At 44.6% G+C, this 27,907-nt stretch overlaps 1 protein-coding gene across 4 annotated transcripts in view; it reads right to left on the reverse strand.

Annotated features, from left to right (window-relative positions):
- Positions 1-10,998: 10,998 nt before the first annotated feature.
- Positions 10,999-27,907, reverse strand: part of C1QTNF7 (C1q and TNF related 7) — a 97,403-nt gene continuing 80,494 nt past the window's right edge. For 3 of the 4 annotated variants that reach the window (XM_066279889.1, XM_066279890.1, XM_066279893.1), the window contains exons 2-3: positions 17,993-18,238; positions 10,999-11,761 (exon numbers count right to left, since the gene is read on the reverse strand). In XM_066279889.1, coding sequence (XP_066135986.1) covers positions 11,130-11,761; positions 17,993-18,238 — 878 coding nt within the window. In that variant the 3' untranslated portion in view covers positions 10,999-11,129. Of the gene's footprint in view, positions 11,762-17,992; positions 18,239-24,398; positions 24,508-27,907 lie in introns of those variants that run through there. The other variant, XM_066279892.1, reaches the window with a different exon arrangement.

Below are 27,907 nucleotides of genomic sequence, written 5' to 3' on the forward strand. Positions count from 1 at the left end.
CTGGGTTCACGTAGCAAGGGATGCTGAGGGTTACTCACCTGTTCTCTGAGATACTGAAACACAGCGGAGAACTTCGGGATGGTCTAGTTCCTCTCTCCACGAAGGCTGGGAAGGGATCCGTCAGCATGCTCAGGCTTCATCCTGCTTTACCGTCCCAGAGCTTGTCACTGGCACTGAAAGATCATTCTGTCTCTCCCACTGGGCTGTCATTTCTCAGGGAAACTGCTGGCACGTAGTAAACACTCAATAGCTTTGTGTGAAATAATTCCAGGGACAAACCTGTGCCAGGCTCCTGTGCCGTCTTGCTGACTAATGAGAAGTCCCTCATTTTCCTCCCTAAGCTCACAACTCCAACTTTGGCATCAAGTAGGTACTGCTGCTGGCCACTAGAGGGCGGTGCCTTAAAGAGGAAGCCGGTCACCTTCCCCTGGGCCAATAAAGTGAACCTTGAAGCAAAGCGAAAGGACCATTTTCTTATCTTGTTTTGAGAAAGAAGAAACATTCCCAGGGAAACAGTTTTCCTGTCGGACATGTGAAAACCTAGTCTCAACCTCCCCAAACTGCTTTTGCTAAACGCGCTGCGGAGTTAACTAACGATCTTAGGGCCAGCGATGAAACGTACAGGACACACAGCCCCCAAGAGTGCGGCATTTAACAGACCGGCACGCACTGCCGCCTGTGGCCGAGGAAGGAGAAACTGCAGGTGATCTGGGAGAGCAGGCCCCTCAGCCACAGAGCGGGGGGCTCGCTCCGATGCGGGTGCCGAGAATTAAAGGGGAAAGAGGTTTCAGATCCGCTCCTCTCTCAGACATGTGGGATGGGGAGGGCATCATTGCTTTTTGTCTCCCTGAGTTCCAGCCACCCTCAAAAACGAGACTTTGACTCTCTTACTGCCTTTAAATGGCCAGTGACGCATCTCTGCCTTTCAATGCCTGCTTCCAGCGGAGAAAGTGGGGGTGGGGGGAGGGAGGGAGGAAGAGGACTCATTTATGTGACTGGGGAGATAGCCGAAGTCTAAAACCCACTGGCTTTTATGTCGCTCTTGGAAGGGGATGGCGTGTAAAGGGACACTTGCAAGTGTGGCCAATCAGGGCTTTTGTGAACATTTATTTATTTATTTTACAAACTAAGACCAGACTCTATACATACAATAAAAAATAAAAATAAAAAAAGTTGTCACTTTTTTGCGTTTTTAACTGAGGGTGTGAAACTATAGTTAAGCTCATGCTTGTTAGAGTTGAAGCAGAGCACAAAGGAGTTCAGAATTTCTCTAGGGTTGGAAGGGAAACGTAAGGCTCATTGAATTCAGGGGAGACACGTGGGGCTCAACTCCAGGGTGGACCCTTGTCCATTGCCTGGAGCCTTGGTCCAGGGTGGACCCTTGTCCATTGCCTGGAGCCTTGGTCCAGGGTGGACCCTTGTCCATTGCCTGGAGCCTTGGTGGAGAAGAAGCCCAAGGCTGCCCCTGGGCACAGTGGGAAGGACACGCACAGGTCCATTAGCAATGTCTGCCCTGCGTTCGGAGACAGGGAGGCGACCACGCGTTTTCCACCACAAACCCAATGTGGAGAGGGACTTAGAGGATTTAGGTGACCTGTCCCAAAGTCACACAAGGCTGGTGACTGGAATTGCTGAGATTAGATCTTAAGTCGCCTGACTTTCCACCCAGTTTCTCTTAGGTCTTTCTGGTTCAGTTAAATTTGCCTCTTCGATGCTGTTTTTTGGGAAACCAAGAATGCCTTGTCATAATAAAAGCTGCTTCTTCTCACAGGAGACATTACAGCTGCAGCCTTTCCAAGGTCGCTTGGATTCATATATGTCTTTGCGGGTGACTTCTATGGGGGCAGAGTTGCCATGTTCAACAAATAAGAACACAACTCACTTATTTCAATATTTGGACGTCCCTATCTTAAGCAATAATTTCTTGTGCTAGCTGAAATTCAAATTTGAATGCACGTCCTGACTTTAATCTGAGTTTTAGGCCTTGGAGGAGTGAAGTGGGTAAGGGCTTCTTGTGTGTGCATGTTTTTTTTTTTTTTGTATTTTTCTGAAGCTGGAAACGGGAAGAGGCAGTCAGACAGACTCCCGCATGCGCCCGACCGGGATCCACCCGGCATGCCCACCAAGGGGGGTGCTCTGCCCACCAGGGGCAACGCTCTGCCCACCAGGGGGCGATGCTCTGCCCCTCCGGGGCGTCGCTCTGCCACGACCAGAGCCACTCTAGCGCCTGGGGCAGAGGCCAAGGAGCCATCCCCAGCGCCCGGGCCATCTTTGCTCCAATGGAGCCTTGGCTACGGGAGGGGAAGAGAGAGACAGAGAGGAAGGAGGGGGGGTGGGAGTGGAGAAGCAAATGGGCGCTTCTCCTGTGTGCCCTGGCCGGGAATCGAACCCGGGTCCCCCGCACACCAGGCTGACACTCTACTGCTGAGCCAACCGGCCAGGGCCTGTGTGCATGTTTTGATATATCAATGTGCACATATCCTGGGTCCTCACAGTCTCACCTGCCGACCATCAAATTACTTTTTGCCGACGGCGTGGCCAGCTGAAAACACCCCTGGTGGCTCTGCTTTGATTTGCATTCTGAAGACAGTAGGACCTGGCTGCTTTCTGTAGAAGTCCTTGCGACTCCCTGTCATTGTCCTGGGGTCACTGCAGTACCAGTAGGGATGCCCTGCAGGGCTCAGAATGTCCTATGAAGCTGGAGCGGATGAGGGAGTCTTTGTCTCTTCCAGCTGCTCAATGCCTCTCTCTGCCTTTGAGCTTCTCCTCCTTTCGGTGCTTTCAGACCATTTTCGGACTTCTGACCAGTTTGGGCAAGCCTTTCCCCAAAGACACTCCCGCCACCTTCTTGATGGCACTGCCACGGAGCCCCGGGGCACATCCTCTGCCACTCATAAACGCCTTCGCCTTCCCACAGAGGGGCTGGTTCTGAATGACTTCATCCTGCGGCTGACCCACTGGTGTTAGCGTTCTGGACTAATAAAACCTCAATAAAGTGATGTCAATGCAAGACTCATTTCCTCCCCTATTCAAGTGAAGATGAGATCATTTAAAAAAAAAAATATATATATATGCTAGGATTATTTGGTTTTCTTATTTTAAAGACTCCTCTGGAATAAACATCCAGGTATGCCACCGAAACCTTTAAAGATGATGTTGTTTCTCACTTCATCCTACACTTTCAGGCTTTTTTCCCCTTTTATGGGTAAGTTTTTTTTCCTCTGAAATCTTTTGGGAACATAGTAATGTGTAAGTACCCTGACCATCTAAGAGTTTATATAAAAACGTTTTATGCAAAATATGTTTATTATAAAAAAATAAAAGCAAAGTTCAAAGAGTAGAAAATTTAAAATTCCTAGTACTAGCTCATTTTTATGGAGACTTTTTTTTAATGCACATATGCAAACACACTTTATGGGATAATTACTGAAAGTATTTTTTAATAAACTATTTTGTTCGGTTAATCTGCCGCGAACGTCTGATGTGCCAATGCCTTTTCGCCCTCAACGCTCTTAATGACTTTTGGATGAATGTCACATGGCCACTTACCCAACAGTCTGTCATCAAGCTCCTAGGCCAGTCTCTCATCTTACAAACTTTGCTGCAAGGCTCTTCCTGTAATTAAACCTGTGCATCCATTATTAATCACTTTCTCCGAATACATTCTTAGAAATTGGCGATGTGATTTTTGTTTCTTAGCCAGATCTAAATAGGCACATTTGGCTCTAGGAAGAGAAAGTTGGGATGAGGGCATTTCTTCGCTGCTTCTTCTAGGAAAGGGTATTGTTCAACTGAAAGTTCTCAGAAGGGAGCAACTATCCTACCTGAAATGGTGACCAGCCATGTGGTTTTGTTTGTTAAAAAAAAAAAAGAAAGAAAGAAAAGAAAGAAAGAATCAGCTGGAAAATGGGTGTTGGCAAACAGGGATATTGTAGAGATTGAGTAGACTCTGTCACCAATGACCAGACTAGAGAAGTTCTCAGCTGGAGACAATTTTGTTCCCAGGGGTCATTTGACCTTGACTGGAGATATTATTGATTGTCATGATGGGAGGGGAGGTGTTTGTTACTGGCCCCTACTGGACTGAGGTCAGGGATCCTGGTGCCTCATCCTAAAACGCACCGGACAGACCCACATGACAAAGAGTGATCATGCTCAAAGGTCAATATCGCTGAGGTTGTAGAACAAAAAAAGAAAAAGTGTCAGTGTGTCTTCGGAAACCCTGTTATAACATTGAAACAAGCTGTATTGCAAATTTTGTGCGCTCTTATTTTTTTTTTTCTTCTCCAATGTACTCTCCAGTTGTAAACTTAATCTTGATCTACCTACCACACTGAGGGACACAGGAGGTCTGTGGGAGGTGTGGTCCGCTCGCTCCTGGCTCTTGTCGGGATTAATCCTGAGAAGAGTCTGTGTGTGTTTACTGTAAGGACTGTCTTGTGAGGAAAACTGAGAGGCATTCAGGCTGCCTGGTACTTTTCAGCATAATGACACCACCGGTCCCACTGATGATGCTCACCTGGGTTTCTCTTGGCAGCACGAACTCACACCTACAGACCTGGCACAGGTCCACGGGGTCAGTCTTTGTTTCCTGGCCAGATCAGGGGACGTTGGTGCAGTTGGCTACCTGGAGTGTGCCGCACCACCTGCTCCCACCACACTGAATATCTGGATCGTGCATGAGCCTGCTTGGACTCGGGCTTAGCAGCCCCCTGCAGTGGGAGGAAACGGTGTTTACCAGCATTAAAGGAAGAAGCCGGAGGAATGGGGCCTCACCCCCACAGTGCAATGGTCTGTGTTTGAAGCCGTGTCTTAAGCACGTGTGCTTGAGAGACAGGAATGTGTGCCCACGGCAGCATGGGCATTGGGATGGGCAGGCTGGAGTGAGTCCATGCTTAGAAAGGCTTGATGGTGGGCAAACTGCTTGGAGCCTCACTATTCTCATCTCTAACTGGGTGATAGGCGCACTTAACTCGGGATGAGCTGGAAAGTTGCTTGGTTGGCATCCTGAAGCCCTGGATGCTCTACCAGCAGCCCGCGGCTGTTGTGAGGCTGGGAGGGGGACTTCTGTTCATCACTGCAAGACCGTGGCCCCAAACTCCTGTGGAATTTTCTTGTAAGTGGAGCTGGAGCTGGGCCTCTTTGAGAGCTGAGGGCATTCTTGTGCACACATGACAGGCAGCCCTGAGCAGCTCGGGGACGTGTCCCTCCTGCCCTTCTCAAGATGGAGCACCAGTTTTATTGCACCCGGTGCATTAGAGAGAATCTAGACAGTGAAGGGGTCACGAGGGGAGCTGTTTAGTTTCCACTTGCTCCCACCCCTGGCTCCCCATTTTCTGCCCTTCTTTGCACTGCTCTGTGTCCAAGACGCCCCGTCTCTGACTCTGTCTGTGCATGGCATCACCCAGCCTCCTTGGCCCCCGGCAGGCGCTGGGTTTGACCAGCGGGAGGTCCAGCTAGGAGACTGGCGGGCACAGGACAATGTGGCCAGGAGAGGTACTTCCCTGGCCTTCTCCCTGCTCTGCCCGGGGCTCACAGGGGCCAGGCTCTTCTCCAGGCATGGCTTCCAGAGGACAGTCCCTTTTGCTGAGTCTCCAGGTCTCCACTGCATTCGGAAACCGTGGCTGCCTCTTCCCCTCAGGCTTTGGTGTGGTGATGAATTTCTGCTGCTGCTAATCCTTGGTTATCCTAACTCCCTAACTTGTTTCTTGTACCACCCCTGCACCTCTGAATACAGTCCTTCCATTCAGTTCTCCATAGTAAAATCCTTCTGCACGTGTCCTGATGCTGGACCTCGAGTGGCATGTCCCCAAGACAGAAGAACGCACGGAGACCTTGGTATGTGGCCTTAACTTTGACTTCCTTGTCACGCTTGATCAATATCCCAGCACTGGGGCTCCTGACACGTTCACAGCCATGTCCCTCCTTCTAGGAGGGAGGGGGGTGGGAGAGACGCTGCTTTTCCTGAAGCTAAAATAAGGTGCCAGGTCAAAAGGACTCAGCATAGTGCTCGTTGCTATGAAGGCACAGAGCAAATGGTCACTGCAGGTATCACAAGGCACTGGTTGATGGCCTCTCAGGAAACAGGACGTAAAACATGACATTGGTATAGTCCAGGGGTAGTCAACCTTTTTACACCTACCGCCCACTTCTGTATCTCTGTTAGTAGTAACATTTTCTAACCGCTCACTGGTTCCACAGTCATGGTGATTTATAAAGTAGGGAAGTAACTTTACTTTATAAAATTTATAAAGCAGAGTTATAGCAACTTAAAGCATATAATAATAATTACTTTCCAAGTACTTTATGTTGGATTTTCGCTAAGTTTGGCAGAATAAATCTTTATAAAACAACTTACTATAGTTAAATCTATCTTTTTATTTATATACTTTGGTTGCTCCGCTACAGCCCGCCATGAAAGCTGGAGCGCCCCCTAGTGGGCGGGAGGGACCAGGTTGACTACCACTGGTGTAGTCAGTAATCTAGGGTGGCTTTTTAAACCCCACTTTCAGTCTTGTAACTCTGTTAGCCAGGGAATGAATTGGTATGTATGGCCCTTTTTTGATTCCACAAAGAGTAATCTTCAAGATGCTTTTTTTATATCATTATCAAAGACAATTGCATGAATGATTGCATGTTCTAGGGTATTGATGTCAACATTCAGAACATTAGAGGAGAAGAAGTGTTTTAGCAGAGAATAATACCTCCTTTCATGAGAGGTGTCGATTGGCAGCCAACGCTGTGACATCCTGTAGCACGAGGTCACCACAGAGGCCAGGTTCGTGTCTCACAAAATACTTAGGCAACTTAGAGCAAGTGCTATGAAAAAAAATTAAATGATCTCAGAGAAAAGTGGTCCTAGCCAGACACACCTTGCCTCCTGCAGACAAAAATAAATGTGGTTTTGATTTTACAGGGACACAGCCTACAGAGGTCACCTGTGGCTTTTGACTATCCATCAGTCAGATTCTCTTTTTCTGGTCCTGGCCCCTTTATTTTTCTTTGGGGACCACTTCTTCCCCAGCCCCAGGCCACGTGATTTAAGAGACTGATTCTGTCTCCAGCTCTGGGTGAACCTGTGATATAGGCATGGCCAATGGGAACAACATATTCCTTTAGTCGGTCATTGATTGAGAGATAACTCTAGCAGAACCAATCATAGGTAAAAGGCTGTCATCCTCTGGTCTTTGGTTGGGTGTACTGAAAAAGAGGAAGAGAAATGTATATATGCTTTGTGATAGTAAGAGGGCTTACAGAGGTTCAGGGGCGCAAGTCCAATAGAAAAGAATGAGATTCTCTTCTGTGAAAGTCCCAGCAGAGTCTGATTGGCTCTGATCGAATCACTTGAACCAATGACTTTGGTGAGCAGAATGCTCTGCTCTGATAGGTCAGGCCTGGGATTTACATACTGTGGGAGCCAGTGCCCCTTAGAAGCTCAAAGAGCCAGTGTGTGTAGGAGGGTGGCCCTACAGAGAGGAGTCAGCTAGGAATACCAGAAGAAAAAGATATGAAATGCATGCTAGATAGAAGAAAACCAAAGAAGTTCAAGTAGTGCAGGGGTTGGAGGGCCACTGATGGCTTTGAAGTCATGGTGTGACATTGTGACGTGATTAGACTGGTGTTTTAGAAGAACAAGTCCAACCTAATGTGGGGTATGGATGGGTGGGTGGGAGGGCTTTAGATACAGCAAAGGATCAGCTAAAAAGTCTTTATAGTGCAGGAAAGTGGTGAGCGCGGGAAGGAAACCCCGGCGTTGGGAACGGAAGCACACCATGACGCAGAAACGCGCACGAAGTGTCCAGAACCAGGGACTCTTATGCAGAACAAATTCAGTGGGGACGGGAAGGGAGACATCTAGAATGTGCTTAAGGGTTTAGTTTTGGAGACGGGGCAGGGGGTAGGGACGCCATTCACAGAAATTGGAGCTACAGAAGGTGAGAGAGAGGAAGGTGTGAAACAACAAAGAGTTGATATCTGTAATGAATTTATGTCCACATTTTTTTTTTCACGGAGTGGCAGAGAAAAAGTATATTTGGAGTTTATGGATTTTTTTCACAATAAACAACATCATTCACAATAACCAATGATCTGGATATGCCCCTGGCACGCACGGGTACAAGGACACACATGTGTCCTGTAAATGTGTAACCCAGGTACACGTGTTCCGGCACACGCTGTTTTGTATTAGCCCCACTCTTTCCTTTTGTGTGTATTTTGCTCTTATTCTCCCTTGCTCTGACTAATGTGCTCTTTCCCTACTTCGTGTATCTTTGTAAGCAGCTTTAGACTGTTCTGAAATGAGATGGTATCGAGTCAACAAATACTTCTTCATGCATATTCATTCCAAGTCAGCCCTTACAAAGAATGATTGGAATGAGGCATGGAATGTTTTAAGACAAAATTGCTTTTCTACTTTCTTTCCACAGATATCCATAAATGGGGATAACTTGTATTTGTCTTTTTTTTTTTTTTAAGGAATAAAAGACACCTGCATTTGCTTAACAGTTTATCGCTCTCATACTGAAATAGCCTTTTATTTTCCACTTTCACTTTCTAATGCCCATCACCATTCCACCAGATGTTTCAAAATAAAATGTATCTCTGGGCCTAGAACCAGATAGAGAATGTTTAGTTAAAAAAAAGCTACTCAAAACAGCCTTTATACTGACAGGGGCATTTAAAAAATAGGCAAGTAAACAATGTTTAAAAAATGAATACATTAATGGATTATGGTGAGAAAAAAATTACATGACATCATAATCTTGGGGATCATGGCTATCAACAATAACATCTCCATTCCCAGTTTCTCCACCAAGTTCCGTTGTCTTCAAAGGGACCATGTTTTCGTGTTCCCCAGATTAAGGTCTTCTGTTGGCTGTTCTTCACAATTTCCTGCCTGGACGGACAGGTTCGGGTGTGATCTAGAGGCAGGTGACTATCTCAAAACCAGCTTTGCTCAGTCATCTTTGTCTGAGGGGCACGGCCCTTGGTCTGCCGGACCCGCATCTTGATGTAGAAAGGAAGGAAGCAGTGGACAAAGGACAGGAGCAGAGGAAGACAGCGGGGGGCAAGACAGGTGAGGAAGTGGGGGAGCAGGCGCTGCCCGCATACACCTCTGCTTGGGGACTGTGCGGTCACCTCTGATGGTGGCCGCACCCCGCTCTGGGGCACACGGGGGTGGCACACTTCCTCATGAATAGAGCCCGCAACCCTCCAGCTGGCATTCGAGGTTCTCACAGATGTGGCCTAGGGACTCCTTTCTTTGGTCTCTGCTCTCACTTTTCATGGTTTGTCCCATTTGTTGCACCTCTGTCTAAAGTGCCGCTTCCCCATACTGGCCGCTCCGAGTCCTGTCCATCACTTCAGGCCCAGGGGACAGAGATTTACCCAGCTCTCCTCTCTCTTCCTCCTAATTTGGGAATGACCTTTCTGCCCTGAGCGTTCCTTCCACAGCCTTGTGTCCCTCTCTCCAGTGTGGCACTGAGCATCGTTGAGCATGTTCGTTTTCAGAATTGTAGGTATCGTGCGTGTGCTTGTGTGTGTACGTGCGTGTGTGTACGTGCGTGTGTGCGCGTGCGTGCCATTTCCTTTCTTGCATCCTTTCACAGTTGATGGCGAGGCTGTGCCGTCTTCCTTTACTTTCAAAGAACCACCGTGGTGATTCACACACAGGAAGCATTAAAAAATTTATTAACCAAGTGATCGGAGAGAGGAATGCACGGAAGGAGGGTTAGAAAAGACCAAAAGGGAGAGAATAAGGGAGGACTGTCGCTATCAGCCAAAGGAGTGGCAGATGACAGAATTACGGGCGAGATGAACTGAGGAATTGCCGTTCAGTGGGAATGCGGCTGACACCATGGGTCTAGGGAGGTGTGAGACTTGGAAGCGACCGCTATTTGCTCAGGCGTCTGGTCCTTCTCCCTTGTCCTCCGGTTCACTCCTCCCATCAGCTCACTCATAAATCAGTGAGCATATGCTTTGCTTTATCTACATTCAAATTTCAGATACCTAGAAAAGCCACGAGACTCAAGGTCTTTGCCACAGCGTAAAGTAACTCTCTTCTTCATGAGAAAGCCAAGAGGACAAATACTTGTCTTGGGAAATTACCAAGCTGATGGCTGCAGGAGAATGACCTTCCCGCGGGTCTCAAGAACCTGCTGCTCTGTGTTTCCATGGCCCCTCCCAGGCGCGCTCTCTCTGCAGGGCATCGCCCCTTCCTGACGGCAGAATGCTGATGGGGTTCTGAGGGTGGGCTGGGAGAACACGGGGCTGCGTTCCTCGTCCCCTTTTCACCCCTCCCATCTGCTCACAGACACACACCTCAGCACACGTCACGCTTTCCCCTGGTCAGGGCCCCCATGGGGTCAGCCTGTCTGCTTTGGTGCTCCCCACATTCTAGCCTGGATGAAGGTAGCGACTTGGTCTTAACTCATTATTAAATCTGACCCAGCATCGTAGTGTCTAGTTCCTAACGGCTCAGTTCAAGGGTTGTTGAGTCAACAGACAGGGTGCGGCAAAAGTAGACCCGTAGCGGTACCCACTTCCCATACGCTAACTAATAAATAAATAATAATACAAGCATAACTGCTGTGTTTTAGGTGCAAACCTGAAAGAAGAAACAACAACAAAAAATAATGATGACTTTGCTTTTAACTTGCTTGGAATTACTCAGCATGACTTACCTTTGGTTTTTGACTAACTATAGAGCCTGCCGAGAACTGTCAAAGACTTTTGTCTGGGGCGTTATGATTCTTTTAAATACCAGGCAAACACTGTAGTTCTGTAAAGATTTAATGAGATGATTTCATTGCCAGGTGGTTTTATCACTCAGGGAATTTAATAAAAAATTTGTCAGCATTGCCTTGAATTTGTTTAAATATTTATGAACACCGCTTTCAAGAAAATTCATATCCTGGGTTGTTGCTTTATATAATTCATTTTGGTGGGGTTTCAACAGGGCGACGGTTCATCTTGTTCTGATAGATTTTGCTAGGACTGTCTGTAAATACTCTGGAGTGTGAGCGGGAGTCTCTTTGATCTCGTATCTGTTTGTTCCACCTCCCAGGGCCCTGGGTTACATCAAAGTGTCTCCCACAAGGGTTTCGGAGCGTTCTGATCAGTGGTCCCGATCACAGCTCATCGTCTTCTGATATGGAATCTAGATAATCTGTGTCAACGTACAGGAGGAAGCCGGAGAACAAGCTGTCCGCCCAACCTGGGTCCGAGAAGAGGCCGTTCTGGTCCGTGAAGAAGATCTCCAGCCAGACTTCATCCTCCGGCTGTAGATAGATGACCGTGGACCCCGAAGCCACGTCATGGTTCCCTGTGTTGGCGTCAAAAGTCTTTATCCGGTACTGCCCATTGTGCACCAGCCCGATCGCCAGATGCTTATTTGCCAAGGTGATATCGTAAGAAAAGTAGTAGATCCCGGGGAAAGCGCAGATGAACTTGCCCGTGGCCGGGTTGTAGTGCTCTCCCTCATTGAAGAGGACCTTGTTAAATACGATCGGCAGCCTCTCCTCCGGGTAGCTGGTTGTGATGCCGACAGAGAAGGCGGATTTGAGCACGATGCTCCCACACCGACACACGCCCGGCAGCCCTGGGTCCCCTTGGTCTCCTCGGTCTCCCTTCGGGCCCGGAGGCCCAGCTGGACCGACTTCTCCTTTCTCTCCCTCTGGTCCTGTAGGCCCCTTCTTCCCAGTTTCTCCTTGGTCCCCTTTCTCTCCAGCAAGGCCCAGCGGTCCAGTCTTACCTCTCAAACCTTTAAGAGAAGAGTTTGCTGTTTAATGAATAGTTTCTTTCTTTCTTTCTTTTACAGAGACATAGTCAGAGAGAGAGGGATAGACAGGGACAGACGGAAAGAAACGGAGAGATGAGAAGCATCAATCATTAGTTTTTCATTACGCACTGCGACACCTTAGTTGTTCATTAATTGCTCTCTCATATGTGCCTTGACTGCGGACCTTCAGCAGACCGAGTGACCCCTTGCTCGAGCCAGCGACCTTGGGTTCAAGCTGGTGAGCTTTTGCTCAAACCAGATGAGCCCGCGCTCAAGCTGGCGACCTCAGGGTCTCGAACCTGGGTCCTCTGCATCCCAGTCCGACGCTCTATCCACTGCGCCACCACCTGGTCAGGCTTAATGAATAGTTTCTCTAAGTACAGAGTGACAAACAGCTTGCCCATGTAGTCCCGTGTACCCTAAATGTGTCTTTTCAGACAACGTTCAACTGTAGACTACTAAACAATCACTTAAAAAAAATCACTGGTGCACGAAAACGGAAATAGAAAATTGTCATCAGAATTTCAAGTACAGTACATCTCCCTGAGTATGTGAGAACTCATATACATCCTGACTAATTAAAAACAATCAATCATCATGCTGATGATGAATTACCTGTCACTAAATTAGTCACATACAGGTACTCATCACTACAGGGGGAATTTAAGGAGGATGCTGATGATATTATTCTCCAGAGTGGGGTCCTGAGGGGCAGACAGAGCCAGGCGGGACCTGCGCGGCCATTCAGCCTCATGCCTTATTCTGCTATTGGTATTAATAATAAAAGAATGAATCAAAATGAGATTAGCCCCTATGATCACGGACGATGTACCACAAGCAGTATTTTACTTACACGCGTTAGCTTCTTAAGTTCGCACCAGTTTTATGGACTAAGGATTATTATGATTTCCATGGACTAAGGATTATTATGATTTCCATCGTAGAGGAAGAGGCTGACCACAGAGATGTTTGTTTGCTCAGGGAAACAGAGCTGGTGAATGATGGAGCTGCGACCAGAACCCGTGCCTGCCCGACTCCGGAGTCTGAGCCCTTTGGGCAGCGGCTAAATGTAAATCGTCAAGTGCGCCCGGTGCCCTAGCGAGGGCTCCGGGTACTGCAATAAGCTCACGGCAATGTCTGCTGCCCCCTGTGCCGCGCATCTGTGTTGGAGGAGAACACTGAGTCTGGAAGAGGGGAAGCAAGGCGAGGACGGAAATCCAAGTCTTAGCAGAATGATGCTTCCCCTTCTTCAAGGTGCCTCTCACCTTTGGGGCTGGAATCAAGAATCCTAAGTTCTGTTTGTCTCTGCAGCTAAGGGTTGTATTGTTTTAGGCAAATCCTTTCATTTCTCTGGGTCTCCTTACATATAGAAAAGACATAGTAGCTGTGAAAGGATTTCAACAAATTCAAAATCACCATAGTGAAGTATTTTCTGTTCATCTAATTTTTTTTTTATGTCTACCGATCAAGAAATAGTCATCGTGGCTTGAAAGTGATAAGCAATACCTAGTTAACTTTTTAAACTGTATGGTGTCATAGCAGAGACTCCACAGCATACAACAGGTCATTCCATTTTCTGGCCAAATCCATTCCATAAATAGTGTTCGTGTAATGATACATTCTCCAAAATATCCATAGTGTTGGTAACTGGGAATGTCCTTTGGTAGTCAGGGAAAATACATTGTTGATATGTTGTGCACTTTATTCTCAGGGACTCTTATTAAGTCAAGCCTTTTTATTTTGATAGTGCTTTGATTTTGTTTATTTGAATATTACATAGGCATCAGTGTATGAATGCGATCATTTTTCAGTTATTTGGCATATATAGCAATGAACTGTTCTGGATTATGTAAATTTGAAAAGAATTAAAGCTTTACTCTTAAAACATCAAATATTTTGTTTCTATGGTACACAGAAGATGTTAATAATAATAATGTAACTTTTTTGTGAGTGACTAAGATCAGCATTATTACTGATCATAGAACTGTTCTTTTAGCTGTTTTTAAATAGAAATTTTACTGGCTTCAACAAGAATACAATCTGGTATTTATTTCTTGAAATAAGGCTGTAATAGTCTGACCTCTCAATATTTAACTTTTGGGAGGGTAGAAATATAATATGAATATTATTTTGCTAATAAATTAACTTTTGAATCAAAGACAACAACTTCTAAATTATTTTATCTTCAATAGGAGCTTAACTTTTGCTTGTCTTCATCAGTGACTTTTGATGCATTAATTAAAAAAACATTTTGGAATCAGTAACAATCTGGCCATTAAATTTCATTATGTGCACAAATCCTTTTGTCTCTATTTCTTTGGGCAAATCAATTCTTGTCTGAGTTCCATATGCTCCATTTGTGATACGAAGAAATTAGATCCAAATTCATTCCAAACCTGGTGGAAAGAGCAGTATTCAGTGACTCAGCAGACCAGGGGTAAAAGCCTCGTTCAGCCACGAATTAGGTGAATTGGACGAATGGGCTTCCTCTCTCTGACTTTAGCTTCCCAGACCTCGAGAGGAAGGTGTTGGACTAGATCACTTGAGATTTCATCCGATTGAAAATTCTTTGACATCAAACCATAAATACCAAGATGCAAATTTACAATGAAAAGGTCTTCATAATTTCAATGTGGGGATTTTTCTGCAGTTATTGACTGCTCTGAACTGCTGAGACTTAGATAATCAGGGACCAACTGTAATACTTTATAGTAATTCTTCCTGTTTGCCTGACATATTTGCTCCTGCGCTAAGGACCAAAGAAGCATAGGAAGAAGGGATAGCTCGTTCTCCATCTCTGTACTCAGTCAGACACATGGTTGTGTGGAGAGAAGAATTATGGAGAAAGTATTGCCTATGCTTAAGTATGGAAGCTTTTACAGAAAGGATTTCTTCTTAACTCTCCATGATATGGGTTTACAAAAATTTTTTTCAGTGTTATTACTTTCTTCTATTCTTCCACCCACCCATCCATCCATGGATTTTGCATGCATGCGTGCATCCCCCTAACCCCCTAGTTGGCAAACTGCGGCTCGTGAGCCACATGTGGCTCTTTGGCCCCTGAGTGTGGCTCTTCCACAAAATACCACATGCGAGCGCTACCTTGATAAGGAATGTACCTACCTATATAGTTTAAGTTTTAAAAATTTGGCTCTCAAAAGAAATTTCAAATGTTATACTGTTGATATTTGGCTCTGTTGACTAATGAGTTTGCCGACCACTGACCTAACCCAACTCATGTTGATTGACCATCTGTTACCATGCCAGGCACTGTATCGGCGGCTAAGTGAGGCGTTAACGTCAGTTACACCTGCTTCACCTTCAAGTTAGCTGTTATTGCATATTACGTTGTGATCTGCAAATATGGGTCTTCATCCAGTTCATAAATATCCAATGCCATATAGTAAACCAGGATTATCTATTTCCTGAGGGAGTTCTAGTGTGATTTGAAGATTATTCATACGGATGTGCATTCAGACTAGATTAAGTGCTAATTATACACTACAACAGCAATTGCTATAGACCAGTGAAGGAGACAGATATTTTAACAGAAAATTTATAATTCAGTGTAATAAGCTATATATTCTGTAATTTAGCATAGGGAAATGGAACAAAAATTATTCTTGATTCTGCCTGCACTTGGTGGGGGTAAAGTGGTGGGGATGTTCCCCAAGGGTCCATGAATAAGATGACCTTCGTGGTGTCACTCAAGTGGGAGGGGAGAAGAGATACTCTCAGCTATGTTGTGTCCTGTTCTGGCCACATGAAAAGTATGTCCCCAAAGCCCCAGGGCTCTGTTCCTATTGTTTACAGGTGAGATGTGCATCTCTTCATCAATCACAACTGCATTCTTACTTTTCTTTTTTTCTAGCTGTTATATATCCTTATGTATGTACATGTGCATACTGAATTTAAATGATCTCAGGTCGGAAAAGACATTTATACTTAAATCTCCATTTTTTTCATTTGTAACATTATTGTGATTATGGATTACAATAATTGCTAACAGGATTATGGTCAACAGTTAAGTATTTATGTAAAATTTCTGACACATAGGTGTATTAAGTTCTTAATAAATGGTTATGATGATGATGATGGCACACAGGTTGGGTCAAAAGTAGGTTTACAGTTTATTCTTGTATTATTATTTACTAATTATTGTATTATTTCCACACAAACAACCGTCAACCTACTCTGCCCCACCCTGAATTGCAATTGTGTTTTTCCACATTGGCCTGCCATCCCCAGATGTTTGCTTGTTAAGGCAAGGACAGCATCTCATTCAGGGCTGTGTTCTCAGCGTCTAGAACCATGTTCTCAACCGGGAGCAACTTTGCACTGCCCACCAGGGGAGAGTGGGCAACGTCTGGAGACAGTTTTGGTTATCATGATTGGTTGAAGCATTGCTGGAATATAGGGGGACGTTGCTAAATATCTCACAATGCACAGGATAGTTGTCCAACAGGAAATAGTTACTCAGCTCAAAATGTCATTTGTGTGGTGGTCGCAAAACACTGGTGTAGACCAATCCTGGATAGGAATAGGTGTGCAAAAAGCTTGTGGAATGAATAAATGAATGGATAAATGGATTGATGAGTTTGGGGTATAGCTAGCTCATATATGGTTTACATTGTAGCAGTTATAACATTTGATTTCATCTGAATGCATTTCCATAAATGGGTCTTTCAATAACAGTAGAACTACCTCATAAAACAGATCACTCATTTCTAGTGTATTATATAGTTTAGATATTCACAAACTTAGCTGGGACTCATATTTGCAGATCACAATGTCATAAGTAACAGCAGTTAACATTTACTGAATTCTTACCACAGGACACTTATTCTATTGCGTGTTTTACGTGTATTATTGTCCTTCATCTTTACAATCACCCTCACTACCCCCATTTACAAATCAGGAAACTGAGGCTTAAAGAAACTGTTTGCTCAACAATGCTGAGTAGTAATTGAAGGAGCCAAGATTTCAGCCTAAGTCTTTCTGACTCCAATGCATGTTAGTATGATCACTATAGCATTGCTTGCAGGCACAGTGAACTAAAAGGGCTGGTAACACCTAACTACACATGTTCCTCATGTTACTACAGTATTTAAAGGATATTCATGATCATGACACAGCAATCAGTTGTCTTCATAGGTGCTGCTATACAGTAGGGTTTGAAAGAGAAGAGGTAAACTCCAAATTAATGGTTCTTTATCTGATTTTGAACTTTAAAGATTCTTCATCTAATATTGGACAATATTCGTGCATTTGATAGCTATTGATTTGCCAACTATTTTCTGCATGACAAATTCACCAGTAATTTGAATATACATTTACTGTTTCGTATAAACGAGGTGCAATGACTAGAGAGAAACATGTTTCTTGGGTCTACTGAAATGTCCTGCTTATCTTTTGTCTCAGTGTTTTCGCTGAGACTGTGTTTTCAAAGATCAATTCCAAATCTCTCCTCTTTAAGGGTTAACACGGCCTCTCTAGATTTTAATTCATTTCACTCTGAAGGTTAGCAGAATCTGGCAAGCTTCTTGGGCCAACTTATTTGGGGGAAGCAAGTGGAAATTACTGAAGACTAGAGGACATTGTGTTATTGTCAAAAGCTTTAAGAAACCTTTTTTCCCCCCCACTGCTACAAGACAGGTGGGAAAGTAATGAATTAGGAAGGTAGGCAATACAGTACTTTGTCATTCCATCTTTGAAAAAAGAAAATCTAGGAGCCCTTTATGTGTCTTTGTTCAGCGTGTTAGAGCAGAGCATGGTACCCATGCTTTTGGCTCCTAATTCTGCCTCTGTTTCACCCCCTCCTGTCCATCTGTCTATCCATCCATCGTGCTCTCTCACATGTGGGGACCGCTGCTGGCTGCTCCAGCCCAGTGGTCATGGGCAGCCGAGGTGGGAATCCAGGCCTGCCGGTCACTAGCAATGCTTTGACCGTGGCATTGCTCAGTGCACTCATCTCTAAAATGTGATGCCTTCCACCTGAAAGAGTTGTCATGACCGTGAAATGAGAATGCACACAAAAAAGTTTAGAGCAGGGTCGGAAGCATAGTCAAGGCGCAATCAATTGTTACGGTTAATGCCGGGGGAAGTCCAGGATGGACGGGAGGAACCGATCCCATTAGAAAAAGCAACAGAGACAGCGCGTAGTTTTCAGGTGGACGAAGGAGGGTGGGTTTGCAGGACCTCCTCCCTCCTTACCTGCGGCGCCCTTCTCTCCTTTCTCTCCTTTCCGGCCGTCTCTCCCATCTCGTCCTGGGAGGCCAATCCGACCATGGTGCCCAGGGGATCCGTTCGCTCCAGGGGGGCCTGGAGGACCCGGTAAGCCGGGGATGCTACAGATATATCTCGGGGAGTAGCTCTCTCCTTTGAACTGACTGCCCCGAGGTTGTCCGCTTGCACAGATGGCAAAACTTGTAACATAGAGCAGGACAAACATCTTTGGCTCTGCAAGAAAGAACACACAGACATCAATGCACCCTCTCAGGTGGGATTTTAGTGTAACTGAACACAAAAAGGGGTACTTGCAGCAAGTCACGTTTTCATGGCTGTGAAAAAATGTTTTCACGAATGTAGAAAAACATTTTCACGAATGTAAAAATCCACTGTTCACCTTCATAATTCCGCTGAAAACTATTAACGCATTATTACTGATAGAGAGTTCTCAGTGCCCCACCGAGTGTTGGTGGCGTGAAGGAGTGATTTAAAAACTTTTAAAATAAATCTCTTTGCTGCATATTTTCTGCAGGAATCAATGATCGACTTTGCTAAACAATATTTTCTTTTCACCAAAGTAATGCATTAAAAAAAAATCAGGGCTGCCAATAAAGAAGATGAACATCAACACCATTCTCATACCTGCTGATAATCACTCTTCACACTTTGAGTTTATATCCTTCCAGTTTCTTTTTTCTGCCATATACTTTGTTAAGTTTTTCACTTAATATATCATGAGCATATTTCCATGTCAAAAATATTCAAACCTTAAAAACATTCAAAATTTAAATATTCACAACATTAAAACCGTGTTGGACTCGTCTCTCCTACCCTTTCTGTACAGAACGCCGGCACGAACACGTGCCCCCAGCTATCTGCCGATAGAAGTATGTGCCGGAACCCCTACATCCCAGCTTTGCACGCATCCCTGGTTGTTGCCTCAGCATTTCTGGGCTTCTGAAAGCAGGAGAAAGAAAGCGGCTTTTCCAGGAGACCCGTGTTTTCCACTCAGTTCTCACGTGTGATGCCAATTAGCGTTAACCGGAGTACTCTGCATGTCCTGAGGGGGGTCTCAAACTTTCACTTGAGGTCTGCAGGATGCAGTGCCCTGGTGCCCACGAAGCTGTCAGCAGTGGGGCTCCATTAAAGAACTGGATGAAATCAGAGTATGCCTGGTGTCACATGCTCCCAGTCAGGCAGGCGACAGGTCTCTGCAGCCATGATCTGATAGGACTTGGTTTTTCCCTTCATAAAGCCTGGCAACTGACAATGACAGGTCATTTACTGTCACAACATAGGGCATATGGGCTGAAGGGTGGGTGGGCAGTGCAGGCTGGGATTCCCGCTGGTCTGTGCTGAGTGGGCCCAGCGTTCGCAGCATCTGGATGGGAGAATGCACGCATGCCGTCCTGGGGCCGTGTGCAGGAGCAGTTTGTGGACGGTTGGACCTCTGCTTTAATAGGAAATCTGTACAAGGCTTGATATATGTGCTTGGTACGTACGTGCCCAAAGGGAAACTTATAAAATGTGGGAAAGCAATTGGATAAAATTTCTTTGTTGTTGTTGGGGTTGTTTTTTTTTTTTTTTGACAGCCTCATCAGAAAATTAACCAGGCACATTGTACCACTTTTATGGTACCCATGGGGAAATTGCAACATCTTGGAATTAGACCCAGAAATTTGCCAGAGCATAGGAATGACAAACTGAGAAAAACAGTGTGCACATGTAGCTTGAAACAGATCTCATTCTTAGAAATCTTACTAGTGAAAAACTGAAGTATCCAAATATAGACTCTGTCTCCTTGACCAAATATTACCAGCGGGCACTCCCCCCCCCAGAAAATCAAGGGAAACATCTTTGCCATGCTCTGTCTGCTTGATTTGTCATATGGCACAAATTCAAAACTACTGATCTTATGGCTCAACCAGGATTAAGGTACTCTCTGAAAAGCCTATGGGTCTGATAAAAATACAGCCCTTTCAAATGTGCCTCAGATGAAAGAAAAGGAAAAAAGAGTCTTTAACCACGCCCCCTGCTACAATTAAAACAAGATGCATTAGTTGCATTGCTAGTTCTTCTTTCTTGTAAAAAAAAAAAAAAGAAGATCAGAGGGTGCTCTGAGGAAGGATTGGAAGAGATGTTCACACAAGATAGTCATAAAAAGGCTTTCAACCAGACACGGGAGGGGCGACTGCAGCCCAGGCCCAGTGCTGGCTCCAGGAGGGACTGGAAATTACGGGGAAAGAAGTCGCTTTGGGCAGTGGCATCTCAGACGCTCTCGGGAAGGCACTAAAACCACAAGTCAGGGATCAGTCTACAAAGAAGCGTGGGGTGAGGGTTTAGGTTATGCTGGATGGAGAAAGCAGACATTTTAGATGCACTTGGAAGAAAGGGTCATAACATTTCCAGGAGCCAGGCAACCAGGTGCTCAGAGGAGGAGTAAATTAAGCAACTGAAACAAATACATTCATAGAACAAATGGTTTGCCTTTCTTCTACTGACGAGTGCAAGCGGATGTTTTCTGTACAGCGGTCTGAATGCCGGAAGCGTCCTCAGGTAGCGTTTCTCTTTTGTAAGGCCCTCAAAGTGATGACCCACTAACACCCCTCAGCAGAATTGAAGAGCCCGCGCTGTGGTGCCCACTGCGTGAGGATGGCGTGCTTGCGAGTGGCCAGCTGGGTCTTGGGACTCCCTTCAACCGGATGACAAAGGAGTGTGGAGTACGATGGGAAACTGCAGTGGCCTCAGCCTGCCATTGGTTCTTTATTTCACTTAAAATTCGAAACGCCTCATGGCAGTTGGTGTATTAGGTCTTATCTGGCTTGGCACCAAGCCTCCTTCTTCCTGACCTCCTCTCCTCTTCTCCTTCCCTTTCTCCGCTCCAGTCACATGGAATCCCTGGCTGCTCCTCCAACACCAGGACTGCTCTGCCTTAGGTTCTCCCCTGTCCAGTCTCTCGGCCCAGAACTCTGTCCCCCAGACGTCCCCCTGTCTCACTCTCTCATCTCCTTCTTCGAGTCTTCGCCGAAATGTCACCCTCCCCTTGAAGCCAACTCTCAGCGTGTTGTTGAACATTGCAACCCTCCTTCTCTCACCTCTCTCCCCTCCCTCATTCCGCTGGCCTTTCTTCTATTCCACATTAGGCTTATCACCCTCTAACTCACTAGCTCATTCTCATCTTTATTATCACTTTTTATATTGATGATCTCCATCTGCTAGAGTGTAAGCTCTATGAGGCCAGGAGCTTGGAGTCGTTGATGTCTCCCACCATCTAGAACAGTGTTTAGCACAAACCTCCACTCAGACTGGGGACAGAGGAGAAGATTATTCCGTTTGTGTATGTGTGTGAAAAATGTGAGTTTTGTAGAAAAAAAAAATAACTAGAAAGAATGGAATATGACAATATCACAAGAGAGAGAAAGGATTTAAAGAAATATTCCTGAAATGTATGGGTTCCTTTTACAGAGTTTGAGAAATGTAAATAAAAGACGTGGGTTGTTTTAATTTTTCATACTCTAGAGAGTATTTAAAAATACTTTAAATATGTATTTTTTTGTATAGGTAGAACATGTACAGCCTGGTGTCTATAATGCGCAATACTGTATTATATACTTGAAAGTTGCTAAGATGGTACAAATATTGATCGACTTATGACCTATGCAACTTATGACCATTCGACTTTATGACCACAATTGCTAGCCGCGACTGCTCCGTGTCTGGCAGCACAACTATTGCCCAGCTGGGCGTATGACAGTGTGGACCAGCTTCCGGCAGCACTACCATCTCCGCGTGCACCATTTCAACTGTTATCCCAGACTCGGTACAGCAATCTGTGTTTTGTGTCTTGGATATTTTTTATCAAACCCCTCCCAAGATGTCTACCAAAAGGAAATTGTCTTTGCAAATATTAAACCAGTTGTACTGGTAATGCAGTGTTTTACTTAAACCTGACGAATGTAAAAATAAGAAAGAAAATGGTGTAGAGATGATACAAATGGCATAAAATGAACAAAGAAGATTATGATATATAACAATAATGAAAGAAAATTATGATAAAATATGACTTAAAGATTTTTATAACATCATTTCACAGTACTGTACATATAGCCTGCTCAACCTGCGACCAAATCGTGTTACGACCGGTCTGTCGGAACCAATCGTGATTGTAAGTCGAGCACTAGCTGTACATCTCAAATGTTTTCACTATACACAGAAAATGATAATTATGGGAGGTGATAAATGTCTTAACTAATCTGATTGTGGAAATCACTTCACAAAAACCAGGACTGTAAATCCACAAGTGATTGTGTACCAAATCTTCACATTGTATCTCTGACACACAACATTATTTGTCAAATATATCTCAGTAAAATTTGAAAAAAAATTATAGCTGGTAGAAATGCACAATGCAAAACAGTATGGTGGTTTCTCTAAAAATTTCATACAGAATTACTGTGAGATCCAGCAATTCTACTTCTGGACATATGCCCAAAGAAGTAAAAACAGGAACTCAAAAAGATAGCTGTGCCTCCCTGTTTATAACAGTGTTATTCACAATAGCCAAAAGCTGAAAGCAATACCAGTATCTACTAACAGATGAATGAACAAAATAGGGTCCATTCACACAGTGGAATATCACCCGACTTTTAAAAGGAAGAAAATTTGACACCTACTACAACATGAAAGAATCTTGAAAACTTTATGCGAAGACAAATGTTGCATGGTTCTACCTACATGATGTAACTAGAGCAGTCAAGATTGCAGAGACTGAAAGGAGAATAATAATTGCCCGGGCTGGGGGCGGGCTGGGGAGGAGGAAAGGAAGCCAGGTTTAATGGGTGCAGAGTGCCAGTGGAGGAAGATGAAGGTGAAAATGTACCGGAGACGGATGGTGGTATGACGGTTGTACAACAATATATCTTTGACGTTACAGAACTGTACACTTAAAAATGGAAAATTTTAGCCTGACCAGGCGGTGGCGCAGTGGATAGAGCGTCAGACTGGGACGTGGAGGACCCAGGTTCAAGACCCCGATGTCACCAGCTTGAGCGCGGGCTCATCTGGTTTGAGCAAAGCTCACCAGCTTGGACCCAAGGTCGCTGGCTTGAGCAAGGGGTGTTACTTGGTCTGCTGTAGCCCCGCGGTCAAGGTACATATAAGAAAGCAATCAATGAACAACTAAGGTGTTGCAACGAAAAACTGTTGATTGATGCTTCTTGTCTCTCTCTGTTCCTGTCTGTCTGTCCCTATCTATCCCTCTCTCTGACTCTCTCTCTCTCTGTGTCTCTGTAAAAAAAAAGGGGGGGGATTTTATTATATGTTTTACTACAATTAAAAATACTCAGTAAAAAAATATCAGGATGGAGAAGACATGTTTTCTTTCTTATAAGGGCTAGCTGTTTTAAAGCATTTATGTATGCGTAGATGACTTTTACTTTACAAATAAAGTTAAAGTGGGTTGCTCAATTCCACACAGCCATACACATGGCTCAGACAGGATTCGAACTGAGCTCTTTCTGTTTCCAAACACTTGGGCTCTCCCCTATATCATGTGAGGGGAAAACTGCAACATTACTTTATGACGAAGGGCTGGACTTGATTATGAATTCAAGTTGAAAATGGGTTTTGCCTGGAAATCATTAGGACGAGGATAGGTAACCAGGGGCAGCCAAAATGAGACACAGCCTTGGCCTGCAGAGGGAGAGATTTCACAAGAGCAGGCTCTCCTGCTCTCGCTGCACGAGGAGTGGCATCGTGACTGGCACAGGACGGGACCTTCGGGGGTCGGGTCCCGGGTCCTTCTGTGTTGAGGTTCCTTGTCTCTGACTGTCGAGAGCTTCAGATTTCCTCCTTCTGTTGGCCATCAGTTGCCCTTCCTGCTTCCATCCCTACCCCACCCCACCCTGTGTTATGGCTAGCAACCTGCTTTTTCTCCCTCAACATATATAAACTCTGTATCACCAACAGTTAGGACCAAGGCTAGTCTATAGCAGAGGCTCAACAGAGGTGGAATGAAGAAAAAGACTCATTCAGCAACATTTATTTTTATCAACAGCCTTGGCTGCTTCCTGTCATGTCCTCTGGTGGTACAACCGTGATAAATATTGACATTTGTCAAACATACTGTGGTCAACAGAACAATGTTAAGTCTATATTATCTTCCCAAAGGCCCTTTTGTGGTCGGTTGGGCAGGGAGCTGATGTCTAGACAAGTCAGGTAATGTTTTTATGGACACAAAGCCGATGTCAGGCCAGAGATTTGAACCCAGATCTTCAGTTCTATGGCTTCCTCTTACAGAGCTGTTGGTCTAACACATTCAAAAGCTACCGTAATGATACAGGCATGGTACCTACCTACGCCAAAATGCTCAGAGAAAGAGTAAACACCGTACCTTGCTCTGGGATGGTGGGTTGCTCCAGGAGTCTAAATCCACAAGAGACCGAGGACCATGAGAACACGGCGAGAGACTTGCTTTGGTACCAGACAGGAAAAAAAAATAAAATAAAAGATCCAAGTTCTCAGAGGTTTCAAATAGCTGTGCTAAAAATAATCTTCTCCTTTAGTCCCAAAGAGTCAGAGGCCCTGGAAGTCATTCATCGAGTGAGGCGCAGTCAGGGGTTGGTTGAATTTATGATTTTGTTTAGGCGCTTGCTCTTGTTGACGAAGTTTAGAGGCGCCTCCATCGCTGCGTGTGATGGCCTCTTTTTTTAGTTTTGTTTACTTAATTTTTCTCCCTCTTTATTTGTTTTCTACTGAGTGGATGTTTTAGGGGGAAAAATTACTCACTGACTGTAAATGACTTGTTAACTTAAAAAAAAGGAGTCATTTCTTAGTTAAGAATTTTCAAGGTAGAACCTTCAGATTCTGGACGTTGGTGGTGTCCCAGAGGGCAGCAAGGGGGGGAGCGGCCTGTGCTGATAACTGTGGCAGGAAAATGGCCTCTCACTCTGTGTGCTGCAAAATGGAACGGAGTTAGGAACGGGGCACTGATGTTTCCTCTGTTCTCTGTGGAATGGATAACTAATTGGGTATTCTTAGAAGACTAATCTGTCTTTGTTCTTGCAGAGAACTGATCGCAGCAATTCACAAGGCAGGATGGTTCTTCACCTCCTAGGACAACCCATTTTAGACGCAATCAGTGTCTTCCTTCTTTTCTGATAGGTACCTATATCTCCTTAACAACAGCGCTGTATAATCCATGATGTCATTTATGGAAATGATAAAAAATCTTGTTTTTATCATGCTTTTCCCACCATTCTTCTCAAGCAATTGAGAACGTTAATTGGAAGAAATGTTCTCAAAGTTAGGGAAGTAGACGCTGGCCACCAATTAGACCAAGAAGCGTGGTGGGCGCTCCATTCCCAGGTGCTTGATTGTGCCTTCGCTGGCCACCCTGCTGTCTGGAGGAGACTGTCCTTTGAATTGGTTGGCCATCCAAATTCTGAACACCACCACAGGATAGTCAATACCATTCCCTGAACATAGAAGTGAGGCACAGGCTTTTGCTAAATTAGAATAAGATCTTTTCTCTTTTTTAAATGAAATGAATCTAACATGTAACATCGCATAAGTTTAGGGTATACAGAGTGTCACTTTAAAAAGTGTATATACATTGCCTGACCAGGCGGTGGTGTAGTGGATAAAGCATCGGACTGGGATGTGGAGGACTCAGGTCCGAGACCCTGAGGTCACCAGCTTGAACATGGGCTCTTCTGGTTTGAGCAAAGCTCACCAGCTTGAGCCCAAGGTCGCTGGCTTGAGCAAGGGGTCACTCGGTCTGCTATAGCCCCCCCCCCCATCAAGGCACATATGAGAAAGCAATCACTGAAAAACAAAGAATTGATGCTTCTCATCTCTCTCTCTTCCTATTTACCTGTTCTTATCTGTCTCTCTCTGTCTCTGTAACCAAAAAAAAAAAAAAAAAAAAAAAGCTTAGAAATGGATAAATTGTTTTGTGACCTCCAAGAGTTATGTATATTCTTTAAAACTTTTTTTATTGATTGATTGACTTTAGAGAGAGAGGGAGGAAGGGAGAGAGAGAGAAAGAGGTAAGAAGATTGATCAGTTTCCAGATGTGCCCTGACTGGGAATGGAACCCACAACCTCTGCGTCTCAAGACGACAAGTTAGACACATTCTAAACTTTATGCTTGGACAACCGTTGGTATAATTTATGGTATTAATATTTACTTTTTCTATGCCATTCTCAAAGTCCTAAATTTCCCTTTAGTGTTTGATGATAAGGTTCCTTGTATTATTAACGTATCGCAGTGTTTCTTTTTTTGTCCTGTAAGATTTAATTATATTTATTTATTTGTTTGTTTGTTTATTTATTTATTGTCTCAGATAACTTATTATAAACTACATATTCCTGGAGAGAGAGAACAAACCTTTGAAATAATTTCCTAGGACATTCAGACCACAGATGTAGCTTGTTGGTGACTATTTCACTGTTATTTTCACACTTTCTTCAGAATCAGTGGCAAAAGTGATGGGTAGAAAAATAGGCTGAAGGGAGTATTGGATTAGAGTAAAATGCGAGATTCCATGTTTACCTGCTACTCACATCAACGTCTAGGTTCTTTTCTGTTTTTCCTCGGCAGATAATTTTTTTTTCTCTTAGCTTGTGTTGTTGTTTTCTTATAGCTTCAACTCACTTTCCAATGCATTTCAATATGGACTAGTCCAATTAATGCTCACAGAAAATCTACAAGTGTGCTGGGAATTAGTTCCCACAAAATAAATACGGATTTATAGCTCTGCCAATTTTCTTGATGTAAATATTTCCATCATGGCCAATTTTAAGCTACAGACCTTACCTTCACTGTATGAAAAGTTGAGGAGATGTGTACAGAATTGGCCCTTGCTAGTTGGCCTAAGCTGAGTCAGCACCCCGCTGATAATATATAGACCACATTACACAATTATAGTACAAAATTATTGTAATATATAGTACCAATTCTAGGTACTATAATTATTAAAAAACAGAAGGTTCTAGCTGATATATGATGAATACTTATGTGCTGAGACATTACATCATCATCTCTTTCAATCCTCACCATAACCTTGTGAGGTGAGCAGTTTTATCATCCTCCTTTTATAGATGAGGAATCAGATATCTGACCCACAGTTGGCCATCCTAACCACCATCCCATAAACCTCCCCAGGGTGTGGCTCACTACAGGTCTAGGTTTCTGCATCCGAACAGCTTGCAGTCAGGTGAATTCCATACCTGACTCCTCCTCCTCCCTGTAGCACTGGGTTCTTTCAGGAACCTTATCCCTTTCTAGCCTAAGTGCCTTGTTTGTATCGTCTCTTCTGGCTTGGAACTTCCTGCCTGCCACGTCCTTCCCAGGCCCCCTTCTTCATCTGTTCGCACGCGCCCCCCCTTAGGCATTGCTTTCGCCAGAAAGTCTCCCTGGTTCTCCCAACCCGATCTAGCCTTGCCTCCCATTAACCCTCCTGGCACGCTATTTGGACTCGATCACGCACCTTAGCTCATTGCTTCTTAGCTAGATCTATTGAATCAGCGCACCACTGGATCAAGTCTGGGCATTCCTATCTTCCAAAAGCTCTCGAGGTAATTCAGATGGGCAGCCAGGCTGTGGGAATCTTTGCCTTTTCTACTCTCGCTCCAAGGATGCCCCCTCTGTTAGTCCTTCTGAGCCTGGGAGGTTCAGGGATACAGATCTGGTCTTCTTCTTCCCTCCTTTAAAAAAAAAAATTCATTGCCTGATTCCATATTTCTTGAGCTGCTACTATAGGCCAGATTCTGAATGCTTGGTCTTGGTGTTCAGTAGAAAGCAAACAGAAAACCCTCATAGAGGAAAATTCTAGTGGAGAAGACAGACATTATTCAGGTAATTATGAAACTATATTTAATTGGATGTTAATTGGGACT

Source organism: Saccopteryx bilineata, chromosome 5 (assembly GCF_036850765.1).
Source record: "Saccopteryx bilineata isolate mSacBil1 chromosome 5, mSacBil1_pri_phased_curated, whole genome shotgun sequence".
NCBI lineage: Eukaryota > Metazoa > Chordata > Mammalia > Chiroptera > Emballonuridae > Saccopteryx > Saccopteryx bilineata.